The following is a 26,720-nucleotide window of genomic DNA, read 5'->3' on the forward strand; positions in this document are numbered from 1 at the left end:
AGTATATATAATCACAATTTTTTTCCCCAGTGCCATTAATTTTTCAAAACTGATTTTTTTGTGTGACAAAACTTTGTTTGTAGATAACTTTCTAATTTTTTCAATGTTTTCCAGAGGGGGTCAATTGTCAAAAATATTTTTTTCTAATGTAACAATAAAATTAAATAAAATTAATTTATAAAAATATAATTGGACAATTCTAACACACTTTCAGAAACTACATGTCTGAAAGGATATTCAGGGAAAAAACTGTCAGCATACCATTCTTTGTTTAAAAACTGCAGCCAATTTTCAAATTTTTACAGTTTGATTTGAAGTAACACATTGCATCAAAATTTCAGCAATTGCTACCAACAAAATGTATATAAGGCAATAAAAATTGGCAAAAGTTCATAATATTAGGTACAAAAGCAGTACACAAAATCTCAGTTCACAACTAGATAGTGGGTGTAATTGCCTGGATGACTTGACATGGAATGACCCTAGACAGGGTGTGACCTATAGTGGAATGAAGGCAGGGTGGAGCCCTATACCAGCATGAAACTTTTGATCTGGAAATACTCAATAAATTTTACTGTAGGATTTTAATAGACACCCCACTTATAAATCTCTCTCTCTCTCTCTCTCTCTCTCTCTCTCTCTCTCTCTGATGTAACTGTCTTTATATATTTTTTTCGGTTAAATGGGTTCCTTCCATCTAAAATATGGGAAAATGTGCTGTTTAGACAATCCTGGTGTAACAGTGATGATGTAGTTTCATCCTTTGGAGCTACACCATCATTTCTGCTTCATTCTGCTAAACAAGCTGCTTCAGGGATAGTTAATGCGGTATTTGAAAATGATAAGAGAGAACTTTGCTGCCTGTCCAGCTTGTGAAAAAAACCTTTGGAGGCAATGTTTCCTGGAAGTGTTCCTTCTAAGTTCACACTTCCAAGACAAAGGCAAGATATTTAGTATGTGATGCTTTAGCTCCAGAAAAATAAATAAATAAATAAATATGGTGGATGGTATTGGATGAGCACATTTCTATCTTCCTTTTAACAGAACTGTGAATGCAGATTCGAAGAAAGAGCTTCATACTTTAGTTAAATACTGGTTTGATAAATGAATATGACGTGACATCTAGACACTTTCTTCATTGGTAAAGCCACTGTGGGTGATCTTTACTCCAAATGAAGTCTTGGATAATGCACAGCTTTCTTGTTCGAAGGTATTGATGATGGGTTGTGATGGATCCAATGTTAACAAAACTGTGAATTGTCTTATGAATGATTCTCTTATTCTGTTAAGAAGAAAACAGTTGATTGATATTGGCATGTGTAACATACACATCATCCATAATGTATTCGAAAAAGGATTACCAGACTTTGGTGAAAGTGCTTCGGACATGATTGTGTTCCTCTCTAATTTTTTTTATGGCCAAACATCTTGTTGGGAAGATTTTGAAAAAAACACAATCGAGTATGAAACTTCTCGGTCATTGGTTTATGAAATATGTTTCCTCTAGATGGCTGACATCAGAACCAGTTGGAGAGAGACTTTTAGAATAATGGTCAACTGTTGAAAAATATGTTCCCCAGTTCATACCCCAGCATAAATCGAGCTGATGAGTTCTTTGAAATACAAAAATATTGTTGAACTATTAAATGAAGAAACTACCAAAGTAGAAATTGTAATGTTATTAGATAGATTTAAAAAATCTATTCACCAACTGGTGGCAAGTGGAGACACACACAAAAGAAGGTTATAATTATACAAAAGAAGGCTATACTTACACAAGCTTTCTTCTGCCGCCACTTGATGAGTATATTTTTTTATCTATCTAATTATATTATATTGTCAAAAATTGATTATTTTTGTTGTTAAAGTAGAAATTACGTTTGCTTGTGCAAATGCTTATACATGTTAAAGATTCTTTCAGAAGAGGAGGGATCCTTTAATGCATCTAATCTATAATGAGTTCACAAACCATTTCAGAACACCCACAAATCAATTATTGTTAGGGCTACTCCATAGTGTCTGGAAGCATTTTGTAGTAAATGTTACTGACCATTGAAAAACAGAGAGAAAGTGACTATCTCAAGAAGCTAAAAGCACAAAAAAGACCCTATATTCCTATGCAGGCTAGAAAGCTGCTTGAGCACATATTTTGGAAAAGTCGTCTTTGGATAAATTTATGTTGTGGTACATTCTAAGTTTGCATCCTGCAAAGACGATGAAATAAGGATGTTACTAAAACTTAGTGAAATTAGCTGCAGTTTTTCCAGTTGAGCACAATGAACATGCACTAGTTGATGAATGGGAACTATTGACATTACAGGAAGAAAGTTAAGTAGGCATAAGAACCCAGTCGATATTTACTGCAGTCAGTTTTTTGAAAAGACATATACCTCTGGAAAAAAAGAAATATGCTACTGCTACGAAAATTGTGAAGGCTGCACTTGCACTTTTGCACATCAATGCAAATGTAGAAAGGGGATTGTCATTCTTTGGGAACATCTTGAATGAAGACACTGCAAATATGTGTGATAGAACATTGGATGCTTGTTTGGCTGTAAGATGCTGTAATGAATTTGTGTGAGCAGTAAGTTCACTGTATAGTTATCACTCAGAAATTTCTTCAGTTGGAACGCACTGCTCATATCAGACAACAGCAGTACTGAAAAGACAAGAAGAGAGCGGCTGGAGGAAAAACTGTGGAAACAAGAACAACATGATAAAGAAAAATTGTTGCAAGCAAGTACAGAGGTTAACTTCTCATAGTTGTGTAGAATTTTTTAAAAGACGCCATGTTCACCATTGACGACAGACGTTATTTATTTCACAATTGCAATTTCGGCCTTTGGGCCATTTTCACGCAGTATTGCAAAAGATTTTGCTTCCAACATAAGATTAAACAGCCAATCGGTTGCCACAAACAGTAGGTATATTGGCCTAGGTTTTGACACCTGCTAGGAGTATCTTCATCAGAATAAATGTTACTAAATCCTATAAAATAATACATAGGAAATGAGGTATGCCCAAAAACAAGTTTTCATGATGCACAAAGGTTACTTGAGTAAAATTACATTCCTAAAAAGCAAGAGAATTTGGAGCAGCGAAGCTCCTGTCAAAAGTAAAATATAACATTCTATCCTTTGCCATGTGTGCCCAGCTGAGAATGACATCAGACTGATCGGCCCAGTGGCTTAAGTTTCTGCCACAAAAACAATAAGAGTTGTGCCACCTGTTAGGCATGGGCAGTAATGTGCCCATTTGAAACATTATAGGCCATTGTACCTACTGTTTATCTGTGACCGGTTGGCTCTTTAATCCTGTGTTGAAACTGATATATGGTTGCTGAATAACAGCAATGTTCAAAACTGTAATATTTTGCTTCATCGCATGTCAGACTTTAAAATCCCATGACAGGTATACATGTCATTGTCAAAAATAATCCTTTTCACTGTAGAAATACAGTAACATCAACAATGTTAACATTGATAACAGTTCATGTAATTTACATCATTTCACATTGTTTAGAGCTTAGCATTTGTTTGATGTTACTCTCTCTGTAAGTAAATATTGGGCATGGTGCAAAGGCACCGGGGAAACTGAAAGAGGAAGAAAAGGAGAAAATATTGACTGCTGATGGATAATTGGATGCTGTAAATGAGTCGTTAAAAGAGCAATAAATAAAAGTGGTTCAGCAGGAATTAGTCTGGCCCAAGCAATGTTGCAGAATGCCGCAAAATTTGTGGAACAGGAAGTGAAGAAAATTAAAGACATAGAAAATGTGGAGGAGGCATTGAGTCACAGAAAGACACAATGAAAAGACTGCTGAACATTGAAGCTTTTGGACAAAAAAAAATCCTCCCTCAGAAATAGAAAACATGCACACGCACATTCATGTTTTGTTCTTTGTTTTACAGCCTCTTTTTTTGTATAGTCATACTTTACAGGTTGCATACGTTAATACCGTCTTTTGCGACTGTAATAAAAATATATGAATGCATGAGTTCATCTTGATGGGCTATGAATCCACCAGCTTCAGTGTAGATGCTTAACTACATTCGACCTGTGGGAATCTGAAAATAGTGGGCATGGAGGACATGGATGGGCCTGCGGATAGGTGGTGCTCAGTGGGAGTGTGGTCGGCCGGCTGGTGTGCCTAGGTAGTCAGTGCAATTGCAATAAACAGTTGTGTCCAAATGGCACAGTGGTTTATGCAATTGTCTAGTAAGCAGATCCCACATTTGAGTCCCGGTCCAGTTCAAATTTCACTCGTCCCTGCTGTTTCCACATAAAGTTCTGATGTAGCTGACATCAGTAATTCCTTTTCTTTCTCCCCCCTCTACCTTCAGTTCACATGATGCATACTAAAAGTCTTATTGAGACCAAACATGTTGTGCTTTATTTCAAAGCATATTCCATGGTCACTGTTAACAATATATCTCTTCTTACAATTTTGTCTGTTAGTCATGAACAGTTCCCTTGCTTTCGTTTACTACTATAAACAGTCTGGAATCCTAACTGGTGAGTTCGAAATCCCTCTGAATGGCATGGATTTCAATGACAGCTACTAGACAGCACTGCTGTGGCCAATGCAGTGCTGACTACAGAGACAAGCCTTTTGTGCCAGCCTATCAGTGCCAGTGGCTGCCCTTTAAAGCCAGCAGTGCCACAGCTCTGCAGTCAGTTGCGATTTCTCTGCACTACTGTATTGATCTCACTGCATGTTGTTTTCTTGTTTTCGAATTAGCTGCATCTCTGGTCTCAATCTGGGCTTGGTTTCTCGACTTATTATTCTGGTATGTCATCTCCATTGTTTTGTCATTCTCTAATTGTGTTGTCCACCTCTTTACTCTCAGGCGACTTGCTGTGACGCCCTCATCTTCTGGTTCTCGAGTCATTCCAGGTCTTGTCAGATTCTGGTGGCTATGAACAGTGTTAAATGTTTGTTCCAGTGGTCACTGAAGATCCTTTGAAATAAAGCAAAATGGATTTGATCTTAATAAGACTGTTATCACTGTCACAAAAGACAGTATTAGCCTATATAACACCCACATTCAAACAAGCACAATTCAGACACTTGCCCATTGCATCTGGTCATTGTGGCCTGACTGCAGCTGTGTCTAATGTGAGCAGCAATCTGTGATGAGTAGGACTTGGGGAGTACGGAGGAGGCATGCGGCAAGGAGGGGTAGGGATAAGGATAGCAGGGCATGGGTGGGGGAAAATTGATGGGCTGTTTGTGAGAGGGTGCAGGCATGTGGTGGGATCAGGACAAGGCTGCTAGGTGCAGAGTGAGGAGGCTGTGTGGGAGGGGGGGGGGGGGGGCAAGAGAGGATTTCCCCCATCACCCACTCCAGATCCTTCCACACACAAATGTAGTTGCAGTCTGCAGTCAGGCCACAGTGGCCATGTGTGTGCTAGTTGCTCTTATGTGAATGGTTTGTGTGTTTTCTAGTTCTGAAGGAGGAGGACTCTTTTTCCTTAAAGCTTAAATGTTTAGCAGTCTTTTCATTATGCCTTCTGTAACTCAGTGCCGCCTCCTATGTGGTGGGTAGCAATCTGTCCTTTTCACAACATTATTGTTATTCCATCCTGGACTCTCCATTGTTTGACGACATATATAAGGCACAGAAACCGGTTGATAAGCAAAAATGCCAATTTATAAAAACATTTTTTTTTTCAAAGATGCACAAGCAAATTGGGTTTTGATGAACTTAATTTGAAAGAAAAAAAATAGCCAGATGATTTTCCACATTGCATTTAAAAATTAAAAGTTGTAAATATTTTGTTTGTATTATTCTGGAAATGGTTTTGCATAGCTGCACTTTAAAGATTTTTCTAATTTTAGGTATATTTGTGCTGAATAAGTGCTTGTCATTATTATTTTTATTATTATTATTATGTGCGATTGGACCCATACGGATCACGCAAAGCTTTTCCGATTCAATTTTTTAATTCTCCAAACTTCTCTCATTCTTTCCCCATGAATTCTCTTTCTTTCCTCTGTCCATTTTGTCCCCTGTCTCTTGCAAACTTCATTCTCGGGTTGTACTTTCCAACTATTGATTTTTTGCCTGTATACATTTCTGTTTATAACTTCTGAAGAATTTATTTGTGCATTTGCTAGATCTGTTTTGGTTTCTTGTATCCAGGGTATGGTTTTCAATTTTTCAATGTATATTAAAATTTTGTGGGAGAGTCTGGGTGTTGGGAGTCTGTGGATATGACCGTAAAATTTTAGTCTTCTTTTCCGGATGTCTGCGGCGAGGTTAGATAATTTTTCTGTAGTTTTCCGAGACTGTAACCTGTATCCATCTTCCGTTCTTTTTATTTTTATTATAATAAAATGAAATAATTTTCCTGATTGATTGTTTTTTGTTATTGTTACATGCAATTTTGTTATAGTTTTATATGTTGATTCAGTTAAAGCAATAAATAGGTGTGAGTGAGCTGGCTGTGGGGGATGGTGGAGGCCAGATTGAAAAAAAGTGTTTTTAATCCTCCTTTCTGTCAAGAAGCTTTAGTTGGTGTTTAGGCTGTTTTGTATGTCCAAATAAATAAAGTCAGTTTCTGGTTTGAAGTAATTTCAGTAATTTTAGGCATGCTTCCATACCTACATTTTAGAAATGAGAGTTTATTGTGTCAATGCAGAACTAAGTTCTTCCTTACTGAATGGTTCACAGGTGAGCAGCTCCATGACCAAAGGCATCAAATGCTTTATGCCGTATTATCAGTACTGTTGCAGCTTTCTTTGAAAACTGGCCTGATATACTTCGCAAAACTATTTTCCACATGTTTCTTCAATAATAAAATGTATCACATAGATAAGAAATGGACCAAGCGTTTCCTAGGACTGCTTACAGAAGTAAACCTAACCTTTGTTGCAGTTTATTTGATGTCTGCACACTTTTGATCTAAGAACATACTATAATTATTACTGTGTGTGTGTGTGTGTGTGTGTGTGTGTTTTGCAGAGAAATATTATGAGTGGTCAGTATAGGCAGAGGCTGAAATGTTTGTTTAGAAAAGTCAGTTAAGCCTTATTGCATGTCAGAATTTCTCGGTGGCTTGCCTATGCTGTATTACTTTTACTATTTGGTGTTCTTTTTTGTAAGATTGTTGTAAATTTAATATTCAGTTGCTGAAATTTGGTTTATACCAAATATGAAAAAATAGGGAATTTTATAATTCCCAATTTTTTCGTATTTCATTCAGTGAAGTGACCCAAAATATCACTCTCGTAACTTACTAGTGATAGTGGCTAGAGTTAACATCGCTTATCCACCCATCCTGGTGACATTTTTCCACGGTTTCTGTGCATTGTTGAGTGACAGGCCAATAACGTTCTCATACTTGACCAACTGGATTTGGGAGGTCATTGGCATTAATGGAATTGTCTCCATTGGAAAAGTTCATGTTTCTTGTTGATCAGTGCAATTCATATGTTAGTACATCTTTCCTTTCCTTGCTCTCAAGTTTTCTCACTCACAGCAATATTTTAGGAAATACCATAAAAACAGGTGGAAAGCATATCCTTTAAAAGTTGTGAATTAATTCAGTGGGCAATTCATAAATCCTCCTATATCAGCATAAACTCAAACTACTTTTTAAGTGATTGTGTGTGTGTTCCATACAATTACAGTGGTATTAAAATCACAAAAGACAGGTCAGTACTTACACTCAAGAGGTGCAAGTTTCAGTACTGCCTATATAACTGCATAAAAATTGATCATAGCTTTTGGGAAAAAAATGTTCCTTCTCAAGAGAGGAAAGAAGAATTGATTGTGGTAGGTGGCAAGGGATGGGGGATGTTTCTCAAAACCTAGGGAAGATGTAATTGCCTGTTATGGGGAGGAAGGGAATAAAGGACAAAGGAAAAGACAACAGAGAGAGTAGGAAGGAGGTTGTAATTAGTGCATTAGTGAATTTGAGCAAAGAGAGGGAATGAGAACCAAACATGGAATATGAGAGGAAGTGGATCAAATAATGCAACTTAAGTGTAATTAGTAGAAAACAAGGAAAAGAAAGGGGGAAAGGTGCATGGGAATGTGAGAGGGGGAGAGAATACAAACAAGTAAATAATGAAATAAGATAAAATACTGACAAACATGAACATAGGAATTGAAGGGGGGGGGGGGATGTAGGCTAATGGAGGTTGCATCCTGTAAGTGTCAGGGTTAAAGGATTTATTGGAGAGCAAGTTCTCATCTCTGGAGTTTTGGATACTGGGTCTTGGTTGAGAAGATCCAAATGGCCCATGTGCTATAACATGCACTCAGCTTGCTTAAATCATGCTGTAGTGCAGGTGGATACTTAACCTCTCTAAGGCAGACAGTTCTTATATGTCTATTCATGGGTTCTGCCAATTTGGTGATCCCTAATGAAAGCTGTGGAGTGAACAGTATCAACAGTTAAATATTGTGTGTAGTTTCACTTGTCTTCTTCAGTGTTATAAAATTTGTTAGTGATGGGGCTTGAGTTTGTGGCAGTTGATGGTTTCATGGGGCACATTTTACAGCAAGCATGTTAGCAGGGGGGTTGGAACCGTGGCGATGAATGATTTTCTGAGAATATCAAGCGATATGAGGTGGTGGTTTAGAATTTAGAATGGCAAGGGAAGTGCCTTTTGGTTGGTACGGGGAAAGATACATTTGTGTACTTGATTTGAGAGGTTTATTTGTGTACTTGATTTGAGAGGTTTATTTGTGTACCTGATTTGAGAGGTTTATATGGCAGACAGAGTAATGTATTGAAGTATTCAAGGTCTAGAGAATACAGTGTAATGTCAGGTCCTCTTTTCAAACATTTAGAAGTAGGAAGAATTGATTCTGTTGTCATATTGCTCCCCCTTCTCCCTAATGTACATTTTTTTCTCCTTGGCTTCTATTTATCATTCTTTAATTACAGTATTGATTCTGCTTTCAGCTCTCTCTCTAAAATGTGTAACCAATTCCTCTTTCCTGCCTGTAGAAGAAACTTATTCTGAAAGCTAGAAGTGCTGTGATTTATGGTTATGTCTTTCTACTAGCACAATTGCCACTGAGAGTAGTGCTCGCTGAATATAGACTCTGGCCAATCTTGTCATCTGCATTTTTAATTGAATTTTACTTTTCATACTGTTACAACTGTGTAATATTTATATTCAATGTTATTGGGAAGATACTATTTTTTTATTTTCTGTGATAGGATACTGATATTATTTCTTTTAAACAGGCCTAGAGTTGGGTGAACTTCTGCACGATGAACTGTTTGGTTTATTTGAAGCAATGTCGGCAATTGAAATGATGGATCCCAAAATGGATGCTGGCATGTTATGCAATAGAGGAAACAAAACAGCACTAAATTTTGACCAGGCTGTAAAGGTAGAAACATTATTTATTTATGTTTATCTGTTATTAATTTTCCTCATGTAGTAAGATATAACAGTATCTTAAATAGCCACACTGTACACCGCATACAGCTAACAATTTTTTATATGTTTTGTTTGTTGAAACACTGTCATATCACTGAAGGTAAAACAGTGCTACTGACAGTAGCTTGCATGGTTATGTTGTTGAAGTAACTATATATATTCTCTTGTTGTAACACTTGCTTCCTACAGTGAATTCCATGGTATATTGTTAATACATGATGGCTGTTGACAGTCAACACTAAGGAAAGATATTACAATTAACTGAAGTAAAAGGATTGTTCTGGTTTGTTTTTTTAAAAACCATGAGTGTTGGATGTGTATTACACATAAGCATTTATTGCTGGATAGGGGGCAGAAAATGGGTACTATGATTGCAGAGGGGGTGAGATTTTGGAAATTTCATAGTAGTCAGTGATGCTTTGGAACAACATACAATGTGGAAGAACTCTTATGATGCTAGAATCACAGTCTTAGTCATGTAGATATGTTTTCTGCAAGTACAAAATAATTTTAAACCTAGAATAAATAAAAAATTAACGATGGTTGAAGTTTAACGTTCTATAACACAGTTTCTTTAGAGACTATTTCTTTAGCTTAGTTGTGCAAAAAAGAAGGATGGAGCTGACTGTGAGCTGTTATGGCAATGTTGCATTCATTTGAGGGATTTAGGGGAAATCATAGGTTGGATAAAAGGAACTTTGAGACTGTTGCAGCCATGTGTGATTTCTACAACTTAAGTCTTGCTCCACTGCACTGTAATATGAATTTTTCTGGGCTTCAGTTTAAAATTAAAGGAACTGAACAAGTAGTCCATGGGGTCAGGAGTGGCCCAGGGAAGTGTGATAGGACTGCTGTTGTACTCAATATACATAAATGATATGACAGAAAGGGTGGTCAGCAATCTGATGCTGTGGTGTTTGGTAAGGTGTCGAAGTTAAGTGACTAGGAGGATGCAAAATGACTTAGACAAAATTTCTAGTTGGTGTGATTAATGTCAGCTAGGGGAAAAAAAATTAAGTTAGTTAATGTGAATAAGTAGGAAAAACAAACCCATAATGTTCAGATATAGCATTAGTTGTGCTGTCTTCCATTCTGGGCCTTGCTCCTCTTGGTGACTTTTGTACAGATCCATCAGTTCTCGTGCAACACTTCGTGACCCATTTTGCAACAGCATCGGCTTCGGCCACCTATCCAGCTGCCTACTACCTCTCGAAACAGTGTGCTGAAGCTTCCCACTTACGTTTTACCCCTTGTCAAGTGGAATCCTACAATAAATTTTTTACTGAATGGGAGCTGCTTCTGGCCCTCTCTTCTTCCCATGATTCAGCCCCTGGTCCTGATTCCATTCATAATCAATTGCTTCAACACCTCAGTACTTCACAATGTCAATATATTTTCTAGGTGTCGAATCTTATTTGGCTCCAAGACATTTTTCCCCTCACTGTGGAGAGAGAGTATTGTATTTCCAGTCCTAAAGCCCAGGAAGGATCCATTGTCCCTTGATAGTTGCCGGTCATTCAGCTTGTCCAGTCTCTCCTGCAAGTTACTTGAATGGATGGTGGCTCATCGGCTCAGTTGGGTCCTTGAACCTTGGGTCATTTTGTCTCCATACCAGTGTGGCTTTTGGGGAGGACAATCTTATCGATCATCTGATTCAGTTCGAAATTGGGGAGTGGAGTCTTCAGGCATGCCTCCCTATTTTTATTTGCCATTTCCTGTCCCACAGGTCATTTAGAGTTCAGGTTGGCACCATTCTCTGCTCTCCACAGGCCCAAGAGAATGGCATGTCACAGTCCTTCTTTTTCTCATCAATATTAATGGACTTGTAACATTTATTGGACTGTTTGCCACCCCTGGTCTGCATGTGGATGATTTTTGTATCTGGACTAGCTGCCACTTGGTGGTCCCTGCAGAATGACAGCTCCATGGTGCCATCCAGCATGCTTCTGTGTGGACACTCTAGCACGGTTTCATTTCTCTCCCCTTAAGTCGAGGGTAGCGCAGTTCTGTCACAGTGGTCCATCCTGATCAAGTGCTCTACCTCAACACCCATCACCTGACCATGGTCCCCCAGTTCCATGTCTTAGGTCTTCTTTTTGACAACATGCTTACTTGGTTGCCCTATATCCATCGTCTGAAGGTTGAATGTTTTCGTAAACTCAATGTCTTTCACTTCCTTGCCCACACCTCTTGAGTTGTGGGTCATTCAACCCCTCTCTGCCTGTACTGGGCATTAGTTCTGTCTCGTATGGACTATGGTTGTCAAGTTTATGGATCAACTGCCCCTTCCATGCTGCTCCTCTTGGACCTGTTTCATTATCGTGGGATCCATTTAGCTATCAGTGCCTTTTGCACTAGACCTGTCGATAGTCTTCTGGTTGATGTTAGATCCATCCCCTTTTGGTTCGGTAGTCCCAGCTCCTGGTTTCCTATGCCATCACTTGCCGCTCTTTCCCTGCTCATCTCTCCTATTCTATTCTTTTTGTGGCCTCAAGCCATCGCCCGCCTATTGCCCACCCTCAGGTCGGTTTACCAGTTGTGCTCTGCCTCGCTTCTCTCCTCTGTGATTTCCGTCTCCTCTCTTTGTCCTCTTCCCCACATTCTCTCCCGAACACCCCCTTTGGGTGGATCTCTACCGGGGTCCGAAGGCCACCATCGCTCCAAAGATGTTGGGTTGTTTATTCCGAACATTCTTATGGTATTTTCAGGATGCCATTTTTTCGTGCACCAATGGCTCTAAATCTGCTGGTCACATGGGATATACCTTCATATCTTCTGTTGGCACAGAACATGATATCTTACCTGCCATTTAGGGGGTGTTTCCTGCAGAATTGATGGCCATCAATCAGGCCCTCTGCTATATTCAATGATCCTTCCTCACCCCAGTTTTATTATGTATGGACTCAATGAGTGGCCTTCAGGCCATCACTCGATGTTTCCCTTGTCACCCATTGGTCTCTGCCATCCCTGACCTTCTTGCCGATCTTGGTGGTGGTGCTGATGTTTGTTGATTTCTTTTTGGCTCCTGACTATGTAAGTATCCCAGGTAATTAACTTGCTGATCTGATTGTCTGGCTGGGGAGGGGAGGGGAGGGGGTGGGGGGGGGTGGATGGATGGATGGATGGATGGATGGATGGATGGCGGCCACCTGTGCTCCATTCCTCATGACTGTCTGGCTGGGGAGGGGAGGGGAGGGGGTGGGGGGGGGGTGGATGGATGGATGGATGGATGGATGGATGGATGGATGGATGGATGGATGGATGTGGATGGCGGCCACCTGTGCTCCATTCCTCATGACATGTCCAGAGGCGGATTTGTGGCCTTACGTCAAATCCCTTTCTGCTCAGTTGTGGACTGACTAGGGCAACTACCCCCTTGTCTAATAAACTGCGTACAGTCAAGGAAACTCTCATCATGTGGTACTCTTCTCTCTCTCTCTCCTTGCAGGAATCTACCATCTTCTGCTGTCTTCTTATTGGCCATAATAGTTTGACACATTTTTTTTTCTCTCTCTCTCTCTCTCTCTCTCTCTCTCTCTCTCTCTCTCTCTCTCTCTCTCTCTCTCTCTCCACAATAAGTCGCACTCCCACCTTCTTTGTCCAGGGTGTTAGTGGATGACCCTTGCATGGTTATGTCTGTCCTTGGTTTATTTCATGAAAGTGGTTTGTCCTCCCGTTTTTAAGTCCTTGCATTTTCCTTGGGAAGTGGAGTTTCTCAGTTAGCATTGGCCTTGCCTCCGTAGTAGCTGGTTTCTCCCTCCCCTTTTCCCATACATTTTCCCCTTTTCTTGTGTCTTTTTCTCTGGTGTTGTCCCCATTGTGTTGTGATCATGGTATGGCTTGGGGATCGGAAAGAGTCAGTAGCGGTGCTGGTGCCCAAACATGCGTAGCGTGTATGGGGCGCCCCTGCTCTTGCCGTAGCCCCCTCCTCATTCTTTCCTCTTCCTTGTGCCCCGACATTGCTTTTACCTCTGTGTTTGTCCGGTTTCCCGTGCTCTTGGGTGAACCGCTTTTTTTTATTATTATTATTATTTATTTTTCCTCCCTTCCCTTGTTTTCTGCCACCTTAGATCATGTGATTAATGGACTCTCTGTTTGGTGTTCTGCACTGTGAATCCTTCAGTGTTCACACAAGTGACCTGTATCCCATGCATGCTATTGGCTAAAACCAAAGGCATGAATTCACCAGCAATTTCAGCATAGGGCTCAATGTGTCTATTTTCAGCAGCTTTAACTGGACAGAATAACCTTAATTCTTAAAGAGAGGCAACTTGTGTCACGTAGGCACAGTGAAAGTAGCTCTGGGAGAAAACTTGTAAGGATTTCCCAGGGCCTTTGAAACAAATTTTTGAAACTAATTCCCTAAAATATTCGTTGGCTGGCTGCCACCGTGTACAGGACATCTCTTCTGTGAGTTTATTGAAATGAAAAGCTTTGGACATCATGGGTGATGAGACTTAGTATTATCAGTACAAACCTACCACAAAAGGAAAACAGTGGAGAATGGGTCTACGACAGTTCGTCAGGACTGAAAAAAGTGTGAATGTAATGTGTGAGTTGAATGTCACCCCAAAGATTGATTTTCCTGACAGTTTCACGTGGTTGCATGAACATTCTGTGTGTTGTAGTCATGTTGGGGGTAGACTGTGTAGCATGAGAAGCATTAAAATTACCATCTTAACTTTTCTTTATATTTTATTAAATCAGTCTCAAAACCTTTTGGTCTGATAGTTAAGATAACTGTTGGAAATTGACAGTTATTTTGATCCCTTGTTAAGCTGTGCACTTACTGCCAAATTAGCAAATGTTTGCTGTAAGCTACCTTTTTAGTTTCATAAGTGTATAATTTTATTTACAGGGTGGAGTCTTAAAAGTTCAAGATCTAAGCATAGCAGAACAGATTGGAATAATTGATTCTACCTTCGCTTGTTTGGTTTCTTGGCTCGAGGGGCATTCTCTAGCTCAAACTGTATTCACAAATTTGTACTTGCATAAGCCACATCAAATTGAAGATCGTCCAATTAAAGCTTTCAGCATATGTGTGTTTAAAATAGTTGATGTCATAAAAGATTTTGTTAACAGGTATGTAATAGTCTTCAATATTGAACTACGTGGCATGGTACATGTTTTGGAAACAAAAGACAAAGTTGCAAAAAATGTGAAGTACACATTCATACATCAAGTATCCTTTCTAAAATGCAGATCTATTACTTTATCTCTGCCTTTTTATCACTGTTTCCACAGTATATTGGGAAACTCTTTCTAGGGCTCAGGTTTTTGAAGAAGAAGATTTCCAGCCAATGGTATATGGATACCGTCTCATACCAGATGTTACAGAACAGAGAGCTGTAGGCATGCTGAAGGAGGTTGAGGAAGACATACAGAGACGGATACGTGGTAAAGTTCCTGATATAAGTTCTTCATCTGAGGTAAGTGGAATGGGTATTGCATTATATAGAAGTAATACATAATTATATAAGAACAGGAATTCTATAATAAATTCTCACAAAGGCTCCTCAGTACTTATGTCTGTGGTGTTCCCGTTGGTTGTGAATGTTTAATTTGTACATGAACCATTTTTTCAGGATATGAATGCACTCCCCATTTACTTCTTCATGACCACCAGTCTTGAAAAGCTCAGACTTGGTTTTCCATACTCTGTAGCAGTCACTGGAAATCAAGAGTACAACACAATATCCAATTTAAAAAATGAATATAACACTTCTCATATTAAACTTCCTGGCAGATTAAAATTGTGTGCTGGACCGAGACTCAAACTCGGGACCTTTGCCTTTCGCGGGCAAGTGGTACAGCACTTGCCCGCGAAAGGCAAAGGTCCTGAGTTCGAGTCTCGGTCTGGCACACAGTTTTAATACGCCAGGAAGTTTCATATCAGTGCACACTCTGCTGCAGAGTGAAAATCTCTTTCTGGAAACTTCTCATATTAATTTGACATATATTTGTGGCTTCAAATACAATGACTTCATATTAATGTCTCTTTATAGGGAACACCACAATAATCTCAGTGTGCAATTTCAAACTGACAGTTGAGATAAAACTACAGAATTATTGTAAGAGTAGTAAAAGCAAACTAACTCAATATTAATTGTAATTCTGTAATTACATTGACTTGGAGTTCTACGCTATGGCAACTCATGTAATCTCACTTGAAACTCTCTAAGTATGGCACGAAACCAGATAAACTTGTCTCTAACCAATTCTTATGGTACTTTAGTTCATGTATATTCACATAGTTTTAATTTAAACATACATGTGGACTTCAGATAAATCAGGATGCACAAAAAACGTTATTTTTTCCCAGTAGTAATCAAGTAAATATGAATTTAACATTATTTAGTTTGTCTAGAAGCTACTTGTGTGTTGATACATCTCAGTCAGTACTGAGGAATCAGGTTTAAATATATGTAGAAGAGAAGGGTTTTCACAATGGAAACTATTGATTATGGAAAGAGGGAGGGAGGGATAGACTTGGTACTCCTGGTGGAAAAGAGAGAAGGAAAAAAAATAGGTCTAGGAAAGTTGTATGTGAGGGGCAGTCAAATGAAAACCAAATAACTGCCACAATGGGACCATGGAATGGTTCCATTCAGAAGTAATCACCACACCCATTAAGACATTTATCCCCCTGGGAGACAAAACCATTGGTTCCTGTTTTGTAGAACATGGTCAGCTGCTGATTGATCCACAACCGCATCCACTCTTTCACTTCCTTGTCTCACCAAAACTGACACCCACACCTCTTTTTTCAGCTTGCCAAAGGTGTGAAAATCGTATGGTGAGGGATCAGAGCTGCATAGAGAAGCTTTTAGTGTTTCCCATGCTGAAGCATAGCCTTCATCTTATTGACTGTGTGGGGACGATCCTTATCATGCAACAGGATGGTTCTGTCTGACAATATTGCTGGATGTTTTGACTTATGGCACATGACAGTTTCTGCAAAGTGTCTTCTTAGCATTGCACATTGGTTTTGATTCCATGCTCAAGGAATTCAATGAGCAGAGGGCCCCTGAAGTTGGAGGAGATCAGCGTGGCCTTAAATGGTCCAACCATTTCAAGCCTGAGGGCAAAGGACAAAGACAACAGTGGAGACATCCCATATCTTCCTTACCAAATACTTGCTCTCACACCTCCTATCAGATAGAAGCTGCACTTCAGCAGTTTGGTTGGGAAATTCTGGCAACATCCTCTGTACAGCCTGGGTTGTTCACTGTATGATTTTCACGTCTTCAGTGACCTGAAGAAAGAGATGCGTGGCCATTGGTTTTGCTTGGACGAGGAAGTGCAAGAGTGGGTGTGGTTGTGGATCTTTGCAGTGGCCAACTAATTTCTGTGAAAAAGGAATTGATTGTCTTTCGTCCTAGTGGGATAAATGTCTTAATGCATGTGTTGGTTCCTTTTGAGTCGAACCATTCCATGGTTCCATTGTGTTGGGTTTTCAGTTTTAGACAGACACCCTTCCCACCTCCACTCCAAGAATCCCACCCTGGGAGGAACTTCACTGGTGGGCCATAAGACAAAGATCTGTGCCAGTCCTACTGAACGGACACCACTGGCTTCATTTACACAGGCCCATCTAGTGGTAGCGTCTTTGATTAGTAATCAAAACGCCCTCAGTCCTTGGTTCAAAACTGTCCTCTGCTTAAATTTTGATTACTAATCAGCATTTGCAGCCAAAGACTTCCGGCATAAGAAGTCAACCTCATTCTGCCAACAGCATTGTCAAAGAGGGCGGAGGAGTGGACAGAGGTTCAGGGCACTCTCTTGTCCTTGGGGTGGGAAACTGCCCCTGAAGGTGGAAGAATCAGCAATGATCAATGGTATGAGAATGCAGAAGGCAATGGAAACCTCTGCGTTAAAGACACATAATGTGTATCTTCAGAACATATGGCCTGTAATTGAAAAAGTGTCATGATGATCTCTCCATTGGCAAAAGATTCTAGAATAGTCCCCTATTCAGATCTCCAGGAGGGGACTGGCAAGGGGGAGGTGACCGTGAGAAAAATATTCAATAATCAATGAAAGGATAATATTGTATGAGTCGGGACATGGAATGTCAGAAGCTTGAATGTGGTAGGGAAGCTAGAAAATCTGGAAAGGGAAATGCAAAAGCTGAGTCTAGATACAGAAAGGGTCAGTGAAGTGAAATGGAAAAAAGACAAGGATTTCTGGTCAGATGAGTATAGAGTAATATCAACAGCAGCCGAAAATGGTATAATGGGAGTAGGATTCGTTATGAATAGGAAGGTAGTACAAAAAGTGTGTTACAGTGAACAGTTCAGTGACAGAGTTATTCTTATCAGAATGAACAGCAAACTAACACCAACAATGATAGTTCAGGTATACATGCCGACATCCCAAGCTGAAGATAAAGAGCCTGAGAAAATATACAAGAGTATCCAAAGGATTATACAGTACATAAAGGGAGATGAAAGTCTATTAGTCATGGGGGACCGGAATGCAGTTGTAGGGGAAGGAGTAGAAGGAAAGGTTACAGGAGAATACGGGTTTGGGACAAGGAATGAGACAGGCGAAAGTCTGAGTTCTGTAATAAATTTCAGTAGTAATAGTGAATACTATGTTCAAGAATCACATGGGGAGGTGGTATACTTGGAAAAGTTCGAGTGACACGGGAAGATTTCAGGTAGATTACATAATGGTCAAACAGAGAGTTCGAAATCAGATACTGGATTGTAAGGTGTACCCAGGAGCAGATGTAGACTCAGATCATTAGTAAGGAAGAATCAGTGTGCAAAGAAATGGGATACAGAAGTATTAAGGGATGACGAGACAGGCTTGAAGTTCTATAAGAGGGATGGACATCTCTAAAAGGGGCAGTCACAGAAGTTGGAAAGAAAAACATACGTACAAAGAAGGCAACTGCGAAGAAACCATGGGTAACAGAAGAAATACTTCAGTTGATCAATGAAGGAAGTACAAAAATGTTCACGGAAATTCAGGAATACAGAAATACATGTCGCCGAGGAATGAAACAAATAGTAAGTGTAGGGGAGCTAAGACGAAATGGTTGCATGAAAAATGTGAAGAAATAAAAAAAGAAATGATTGTCAAAAGGCCTGACTCACCATATAGGAAAGTCAAAACAACTTTCGGTAACATTAAAAGCAAGGATGTTAGCATAAAGAATGCAACAGGAATTCCCCTGTTACATGCAGAGAAGAGGACAGGTGGGTGGGAAGAGTACACTGAAGTCCTTTATTGGGGGTATGATTTGTCTGATGTGATAGAAGAAGAAACAGGAGTCGATTTAGAAGAGATACGGGATCCAATGTTAGAATCAGAATTTAAAAGAGCTTTGGAGGACTTAAGATCAAATAAGGCAGAAGTAGATAACATTCCATCAGAATTTCTAAAATCATTGGGGGAAGTAGCAACAAAACGACTCTTCGCGTTGGTGTGGAGAATGTATGAGTCTGGTGACACACCCTCTGACTTTCAGAAAAATATCATCCACACAATTCTAAAGACTGCAAGAGCTGACAAGTGTGAGAATTATCGCACAATCAGCTTAACAGCTCATGGATCCAAGTTGCTGACAAGGCTTGAAGAATGGAAAAGAAAATTAATGTACTAAATGACAATCAGTTTGGCTTTAGAAAAGGTAATGGCACCCGAGAGGCAATTTTGACTTTGCAGTTGATAAAGGAAGAAAGACTAAAGAAATTTCAGGACATGTTCATAGGATTTGTCAACCTGAAAGAAGCGTTCGACAATGTAAAATGGTGCAAGACGTTTGAAATTCTGAGAAAAATAGAGGTAAGCTGGAGAGAGGGAGAGAGAGAGAGAGAGAGAGAGAGAGAGAGAGAGAGAGAGAGAGAGATGGACAATACACTGTATGTACAAGAACCAAGAGGGATAATAAGGGTGGATAACCAAGAACTAAGTGCCCAGATTAAAAAGGTTGTAAAACAGGGACGTTGTCTTTCCCCCCTACTGTTCAATCTGTACATCGAAGATGCAATGATGGAAATAAAAGAAAGGTTCAGGAATGGAATTAAAATTCAAGGTGAAAGAATGTCAATGATAAAAATTGCTGATGACATTGCTTTCCTGAATGAAAGTGAAGAAGAATTATATGATATGCTGAATAGAATGATCAATCTAATGAGTACAGAATATGGATTGAGAGTAAATTGAAGAAAGATGAAAGTAATGAGAAGTAGCAGAAATGAGGACACAGAGAAACTTAATATCAGCATTGATGGTCACGAAGTAGATGAAGTTAAGGAATTCTACTAACTAGACAGCAAAATAACCAATGACGGATGGAGCAAGGAGGACATCAAACTAGACTAGCACTTGCAAAAAGGAAATTGCTGGCCAGGAGAAGTCTACTAGTATCAAACACAGGTCTTAATTTGAGGAAGAAATTTCTGAGAATGTAAATTTGGAGCACAGCATTGTTTGGTGGTGAAACATGGACTATGGGAAAACTGCAACAGAAGAGAATTGAAGCATTTGAGATGTGGTGCTACTAATGAAAGTTGAAAATTAGGTGTACCGATAAGGCAAGGAATGAGGAGGTTCTGTGCAGATCGGAGAGGAAAGGAATATGTTGAAAACACTGACAAGGAGAAGGGACAAGATGATAGGACATCTGTTAGACATGAGGGAATGACTTCCTTGGTGCTAGAGGGAGCTGTAGAGGGTGAAAGCTGTAGAGGAAGACAGAGGTTGGAGTACATCCAGCAAATAATTGAGGATGTAGGTTGCTAGTGCTACCTCGTGATGAAGAGGTTGGCACAGGAGAGGAATTCATGGTGGGCCACATCAAACCCATCAGAAGAGTGATGACCTCAAAAAAAGAATGGAAAGCATGTGGATAGATTATCAGTGAAGGTGACAGATTCTGCATGATGACAGTTCTGCAGTACATTTATGTATCTTTCTCAAATTTCAGTAAGGGTATAATATGAGGTAGACTGTTTATACTGAGGTAAGTTAACCTCCCGTATGAAAAATGTATAAACCAAACTGTATCATTAGGTAGGTTGCAGATAATACAATCCTGCCCTCCTCCCACCTCCTTTTTATATACTTTTCATGGAATGGATTGGTAGTCAGGGATATGTACTGTCAGCCAATCAACAGATTGTAATAATACTTAGAAAATGTATTTTTGTGCAAACGTACACTTTTTAAATGGAACAGTGCCTATTGACATTCACAACCTAAAATTAGGGTAATCAGAATGTCAGTGGTATTTTTTGCAGAATTCTAATGCAAGCCGTTTATGAGATATTGTATTTTGAAAAGTTTCCACGCTACATTTGTTTGTGCCATTCAGCCTGCATAGTTATTAGGTATGATGTTATGTTTTCTTACAGTATGCCTGTGTGCCAATCAGCCCGTGTGTGACTGTCTAAGCAGTGGGTCATGAGTGTGTAGCAATTCTGGCTGCTTTTATCTCTTATTCGTTTGTTGTCCACCGTGTCGATGTAATGCGTTGCTACACTGGCTGAAAAATAGGTTGTGGATTCCGACACTGGCTACTGTAAATAATGTAGCCGAGAGGTGCACAGTTGCCTTTCACAGTACTTTAATTTCACTGTTCACAACTGCTCAATAATACACAATTATACAGCCAGTGCACTATTGTTTAACTTTTGGTAAGTGTCGTTAATAGTTTGTAGGCAAAACTCCATGTACTACTACAGTAGTGTACTATTGAACATCTACAAGCAGTAAAACCTAACCACAAGTTCACAGTTCTTGAAGAATAATCATTTACGTATGGAGCATACACTGTCATTGTTTTTACACACGGCCTAATTGTTTAACACTTATTCCACAGTTAAGGTGAAGCATTGTTGGTGTTCTAACCAACTCAGATTTCTCGTCTGAAACTCGGCCGTTGACCGACTGACTCATGACAGGAAATTGGGCCCTTATGTATCTGAAACTGTACGTTGTTCGAAGTGAAATTTACAGAAATTAAAATTAAAACTTGCTTCATTAAATTAACTGAAAACTTACTTCATTAAATTAACTAAATACATAGAAAGATTGGTTCTTGTTAAGTTTCTTCCACTGCAAGAGTTAGGCTGAATTATTTGTTTAAATCATGAAAGTAACATATTTATATATATATATATATATATATATATATATATATATATATATATATATATATATATATATATATATATATATATATATATATATATATATATATAAAAAGAAAGATGATGAAACTTACCAAACAAAAGCGCTGGCAGGTCGATAGACACACAAACAAACACCAACATACACACAAAATTCAAGCTTTCGCAACAAACTGTTGCCTCATCAGGAAAGAGGGAAGGAGAGGGAAAGACGAAAGGAAGTGGGTTTTAAGGGAGAGGGTAAGGAGTCATTCCAATCCCGGGAGCGGAAAGACTTACCTTAGGGGGAAAAAAGGACGGGTATACACTCGCACACACACACATATCCATCCACACATATACAGACACAAGCAGACATATTTAAAGACAAAGAGTTTGGGCAGAGATGTCAGTCGAGGCAGAAGTGCAGAGGCAAAGATGTTGTTGAATGACAGGTGAGGTATGAGTGGCGGCAACTTGAAATTAGCGGAGATTGAGGCCTGGTGGATAACGGGAAGAGAGGATATATTGAAGAGCAAGTTCCCATCTCCGGAGTTCGGATAGGTTGGTGTTAGTGGGAAGTATCCAGATAACCCGGACGGTGTAACACTGTGCCAAGATGTGCTGGCCGTGCACCAAGGCATGTTTAGCCACAGGGTGATCCTCATTACCAACAAACACTGTCTGCCTGTGTCCATTCATGCGAATGGACAGTTTGTTGCTGGTCATTCCCACATAGAATGCGTCACAGTGTAGGCAGGTCAGTTGGTAGATCACGTGGGGTGCTTTCACACGTGGCTCTGCCTTTGATCGTGTACACCTTCCGGGTTACAGGACTGGAGTAGGTGGTGGTGGGAGGGTGCATGGGACAGGTTTTACACCGGGGGCGGTTACAAGGGTAGGAGCCAGAGGGTAGGGAAGGTGGTTTGGGGATTTCATAGGGATGAACTAAGAGGTTACGAAGGTTAGGTGGACGGCGGAAAGACACTCTTGGTGGAGCTGAATGTTCTTCAAACTGTAGCCAACAGTTGCGACCTTGTGGCATATCACATTGTCTCTATAAAAATTCCACCATTGTTTGGGAACATGAAATCGATGAATGGTTGCAAACATGCCTTCACCCTAGCCAGATTACGCTCGCATATTTTATTTTCTCAGGCTTGTCTAACATTTGGCATAACCCCCAAAGGCCTCACACTTAAAGTTCCCATCTCTGGCTGCAACCCTTCTTTCCATCAGTCCCTATACCAGTTCCAAACTGAACAATCCACTGCCCTCACCCACCTAATCCTTCACCTACACATCAACTCAGCCAATGAACACACCCGTCAACTCCTATCCTTAATAAAAGTCCTCAATCTTTCCTCTCCCACATCCACACCGGCTATTCAGAGCATCCTCCTACAGGCCAACCGCAAATTAGAGCAGCATGCCACCCTTCACCTCAAAAAGCTATCCAATCTCCTGGTTTCCCACCTCCGGAAAGGCAACTCACTCACCCTTCACAACCTTTCCAGCAAACCTCAACCACCTCTCATTGCACACAAACCCAGTCTCTCCCATCTACTCAGTCTCCCACTTCCAGCTCCACTCCCTCCAAAACCTCAAAATTCCAAGCAACACAATCTGGCACCACAACACCCTAATTCAGTAGTTAACCTTTCCTCCAAACCTCTCTCCCAATCTGAAACCTCTGTCCTATCCAAAGGCCTCACCTTCAGCCCCACTCCCAGATTCAACCAAACAGCCCTCGTCAAAGATTTACTGTCCTACACTCGTACTCTCTGCTGGAAGTATCACTTTGCCACGAAGAAAAATGATCCTAATCCTACCCCTAATGATCCAACTCCCCAAGACACTATCCAAATTGAACCCTGCCTGGAACAGTTCCGTCCTCCGTCACAGCGGGACCCACCTCCTCTTCCTCAAAATCACCCTCTCCAAACCTTCCAGGAATTTCTGACTTCCAGCCTTGCCTCTCAATCCTTCTTAGAAAACCTTAATCCTACTCCCAACATCACCACTGCTGAAGCCCAGGCTATCCGTGATCTGAAGGCTGACCGGTCCATCATCATTCTTCCGGCGGACAAGGGTTCCACGACCGTGGTACTTGATCGTCGGGAGTATGTGGCTGAGGGACTGCGTCAGCTTTCAGACAACACCACATACAAAGTTTGCCAAGGTAATCCCATTCCTGATGTCCAGGCGGAGCTTCAGGGAATCCTCAGAACCTTAGGCCCCCTACAAAACCTTTCACCTGACTCCATCAACCTCCTGACCCCACCGACACCCCGCACCCCTACCTTCTACCTTCTTCCTAAAATTCACAAACCCAATCATCCTGGCCGTCCCATTGTAGCTGGTTACCAAGCCCCCACAGAACGTATCTCTGCCTACGTAGATCAACACCTTCAACCCATTACGTGCAGTCTCCCATCCTTCATCAAAGACACCAACCACTTTCTCGAACGCCTGGAATCCTTACCCAATCCGTTACCCCCAGAAACCATCCTTGTAACCATTGATGCCACTTCCTTATACACAAATATCCCGCACGTCCAGGGCCTCGCTGCAATGGAGCACTTCCTTTCACGCCGATCACCTGCCACCCTACCTAAAACCTCTTTCCTCATTACCTTAGCCAGCTTCATCCTGACCCACAACTTCTTCACTTTTGAAGGCCAGACATACCAGCAATTAAAGGGAACAGCCATGGGTACCAGGATGGCCCCTTCGTACGCCAACCTATTCATGGGTCGCTTAGAGGAAGCCTTCTTGGTTACCCAGGCCTGCCAACCCAAAGTTTGGTACAGATTTATTGATGACATCTTCATGATCTGGACTCACAGTGAAGAAGAACTCCAGAATTTCCTCTCCAACCTCAACTCCTTTGGTTCCATCAGATTCACCTGGTCCTACTCCAAATCCCATGCCACTCTCCTTGATGTTGACCTCCACCTGTCCAATGGCCAGCTTCACACGTCCGTCCACATCAAACCCACCAACAAGCAACAGTACCTCCATTACGACAGCTGCCACCCATTCCACATCAAACGGTCCCTTCCCTACAGCCTAGGTCTTCGTGGCAAACGAATCTGCTCCAGTCCGGAATCCCTGAAGCATTACACCAACAACCTGACAACAGCTTTCGCATCCCGCAACTACCCTCCCGACCTGGTACAGAAGCAAATAACCAGAGCAACTTCCTCATCCTCTCAAACCCAGAACCTCCCACAGAAGAACCACAAAAGTGCCCCACTTGTGACAGGATACTTTCCGGGACTGGATCAGATTCTGAATGTGGCTCTCCAGCAGGGATACGACTTCCTAAAATCCTGCCCAGAAATGAGATCCATCCTTCATGAAATCCTCCCCACTCCACCAAGAGTGTCTTTCCGCCGTCCACCTAACCTTCGTAACCTCTTAGTTCATCCCTATGAAATCCCCAAACCACCTTCCCTACCCTCTGGCTCCTACCCTTGTAACCGCCCCCGGTGTAAAACCTGTCCCATGCACCCTCCCACCACCACCTACTCCAGTCCTGTAACCCGGAAGGTGTACACGATCAAAGGCAGAGCCACGTGTGAAAGCACCCACGTGATCTACCAACTGACCTGCCTACACTGTGACGCATTCTATGTGGGAATGACCAGCAACAAACTGTCCATTCGCATGAATGGACACAGGCAGACAGTGTTTGTTGGTAATGAGGATCACCCTGTGGCTAAACATGCCTTGGTGCACGGCCAGCACATCTTGGCACAGTGTTACACCGTCCGGGTTATCTGGATACTTCCCACTAACACCAACCTATCCGAACTCCGGAGATGGGAACTTGCTCTTCAATATATCCTCTCTTCCCGTTATCCACCAGGCCTCAATCTCCGCTAATTTCAAGTTGCCGCCACTCATACCTCACCTGTCATTCAACAACATCTTTGCCTCTGCACTTCTGCCTCGACTGACATCTCTGCCCAAACTCTTTGTCTTTAAATATGTCTGCTTGTGTCTGTATATGTGTGGATGGATATGTGTGTGTGTGCGAGTGTATACCCGTCCTTTTTTCCCCCTAAGGTAAGTCTTTCCGCTCCCGGGATTGGAATGACTCCTTACCCTCTCCCTTAAAACCCACTTCCTTTCGTCTTTCCCTCTCCTTCCCTCTTTCCTGATGAGGCAACAGTTTGTTGCGAAAGCTTGAATTTTGTGTGTATGTTTGTGTTTGTTTGTGTCTGTCAACCTGCCAGCACTTTCATTTGGTAAGTCACATCATCTTTGTTTTTAGATATATATTTCCTATGTGGAATGTTTCCCTCTATTATAACCATATATATATATAATAGAGGGAAACATTCCACGTGGGAAAAATATATCTAAAAAGAAAGATGATGAAACTTACCAAACAAAAGCGCTGGCAGGTCGATAGACACACAAACAAACACCAACATACACACAAAATTCTAGCTTTCGCAACCAATGGTTGCCTCGTCAGGAAAGAGGGAAGGAGAAGGAAAGACAAAAGGATATGGGTTTTAAGGGAGAGGGTAAGGAGTCATTCCAATCCCGGGAGCGGAAAGACTTACCTTAGGGGGAAAAAAGGACAGGTATACACTCGCACACACACACATATCCATCCACACATACACAGACACAAGCAGACATTTGTAAAGGCCTTTACAAATGCTCGCATTTCATCTTCCAAATGTTTACAATTATTACAGAATTGATATTTGTTTATAATTCAAAAGTAGAATTTAAATTACAAAACAGTTACTGATTTCACCCTGTACTGAAAAATACTAACTAAGAATAGTCAAAATAAATTAGAAAATCAGTTACATATATTAAACAAGGCACAAAATTAGATCTGGTGTTATTTACTTTAAAACTGAGGGCCCACCCTTCTCTTGTATGAAAATGCAGATTATATTCGCTTATGCTAATGGTAAATAGTTAAAAGTAACAAACTGAATTTAAGGAGGCAGATGGTGAAACAAGAGAGGAATTAAAATTATCCCAGCTTGCTTCGTCACAAGTGGACAATGAGATTTACCAATCCAGAAAAAGCTAAGGTACTCGTAGTGTATGTAGAGTGTGGAAAGAAAGCAGTTCATTCTTGTTCAGTGTATGCGGCAAGATATCCCAATAGCCATCAATCATCTTGTCAATTATTTATCACCGTGGCAGTGTAACAC

General features: G+C 40.7%; 1 protein-coding gene across 1 annotated transcript in view; it reads left to right on the forward strand.

Annotated features, from left to right (window-relative positions):
- LOC124798065 (N-alpha-acetyltransferase 35, NatC auxiliary subunit) overlaps positions 1–26,720 on the forward strand; it is a 148,065-nt gene that overhangs the window by 54,971 nt on the left and 66,374 nt on the right. Inside the window, exons 3-5 of the mRNA XM_047261294.1 lie at positions 9,208–9,356; positions 14,265–14,488; positions 14,673–14,835. Coding sequence (XP_047117250.1) covers positions 9,208–9,356; positions 14,265–14,488; positions 14,673–14,835 — 536 coding nt within the window. The remainder of the gene's footprint in view (positions 1–9,207; positions 9,357–14,264; positions 14,489–14,672; positions 14,836–26,720) is intronic.

The sequence above is a fragment of the Schistocerca piceifrons genome, chromosome 5, assembly GCF_021461385.2.
Source record: "Schistocerca piceifrons isolate TAMUIC-IGC-003096 chromosome 5, iqSchPice1.1, whole genome shotgun sequence".
NCBI lineage: Eukaryota > Metazoa > Arthropoda > Insecta > Orthoptera > Acrididae > Schistocerca > Schistocerca piceifrons.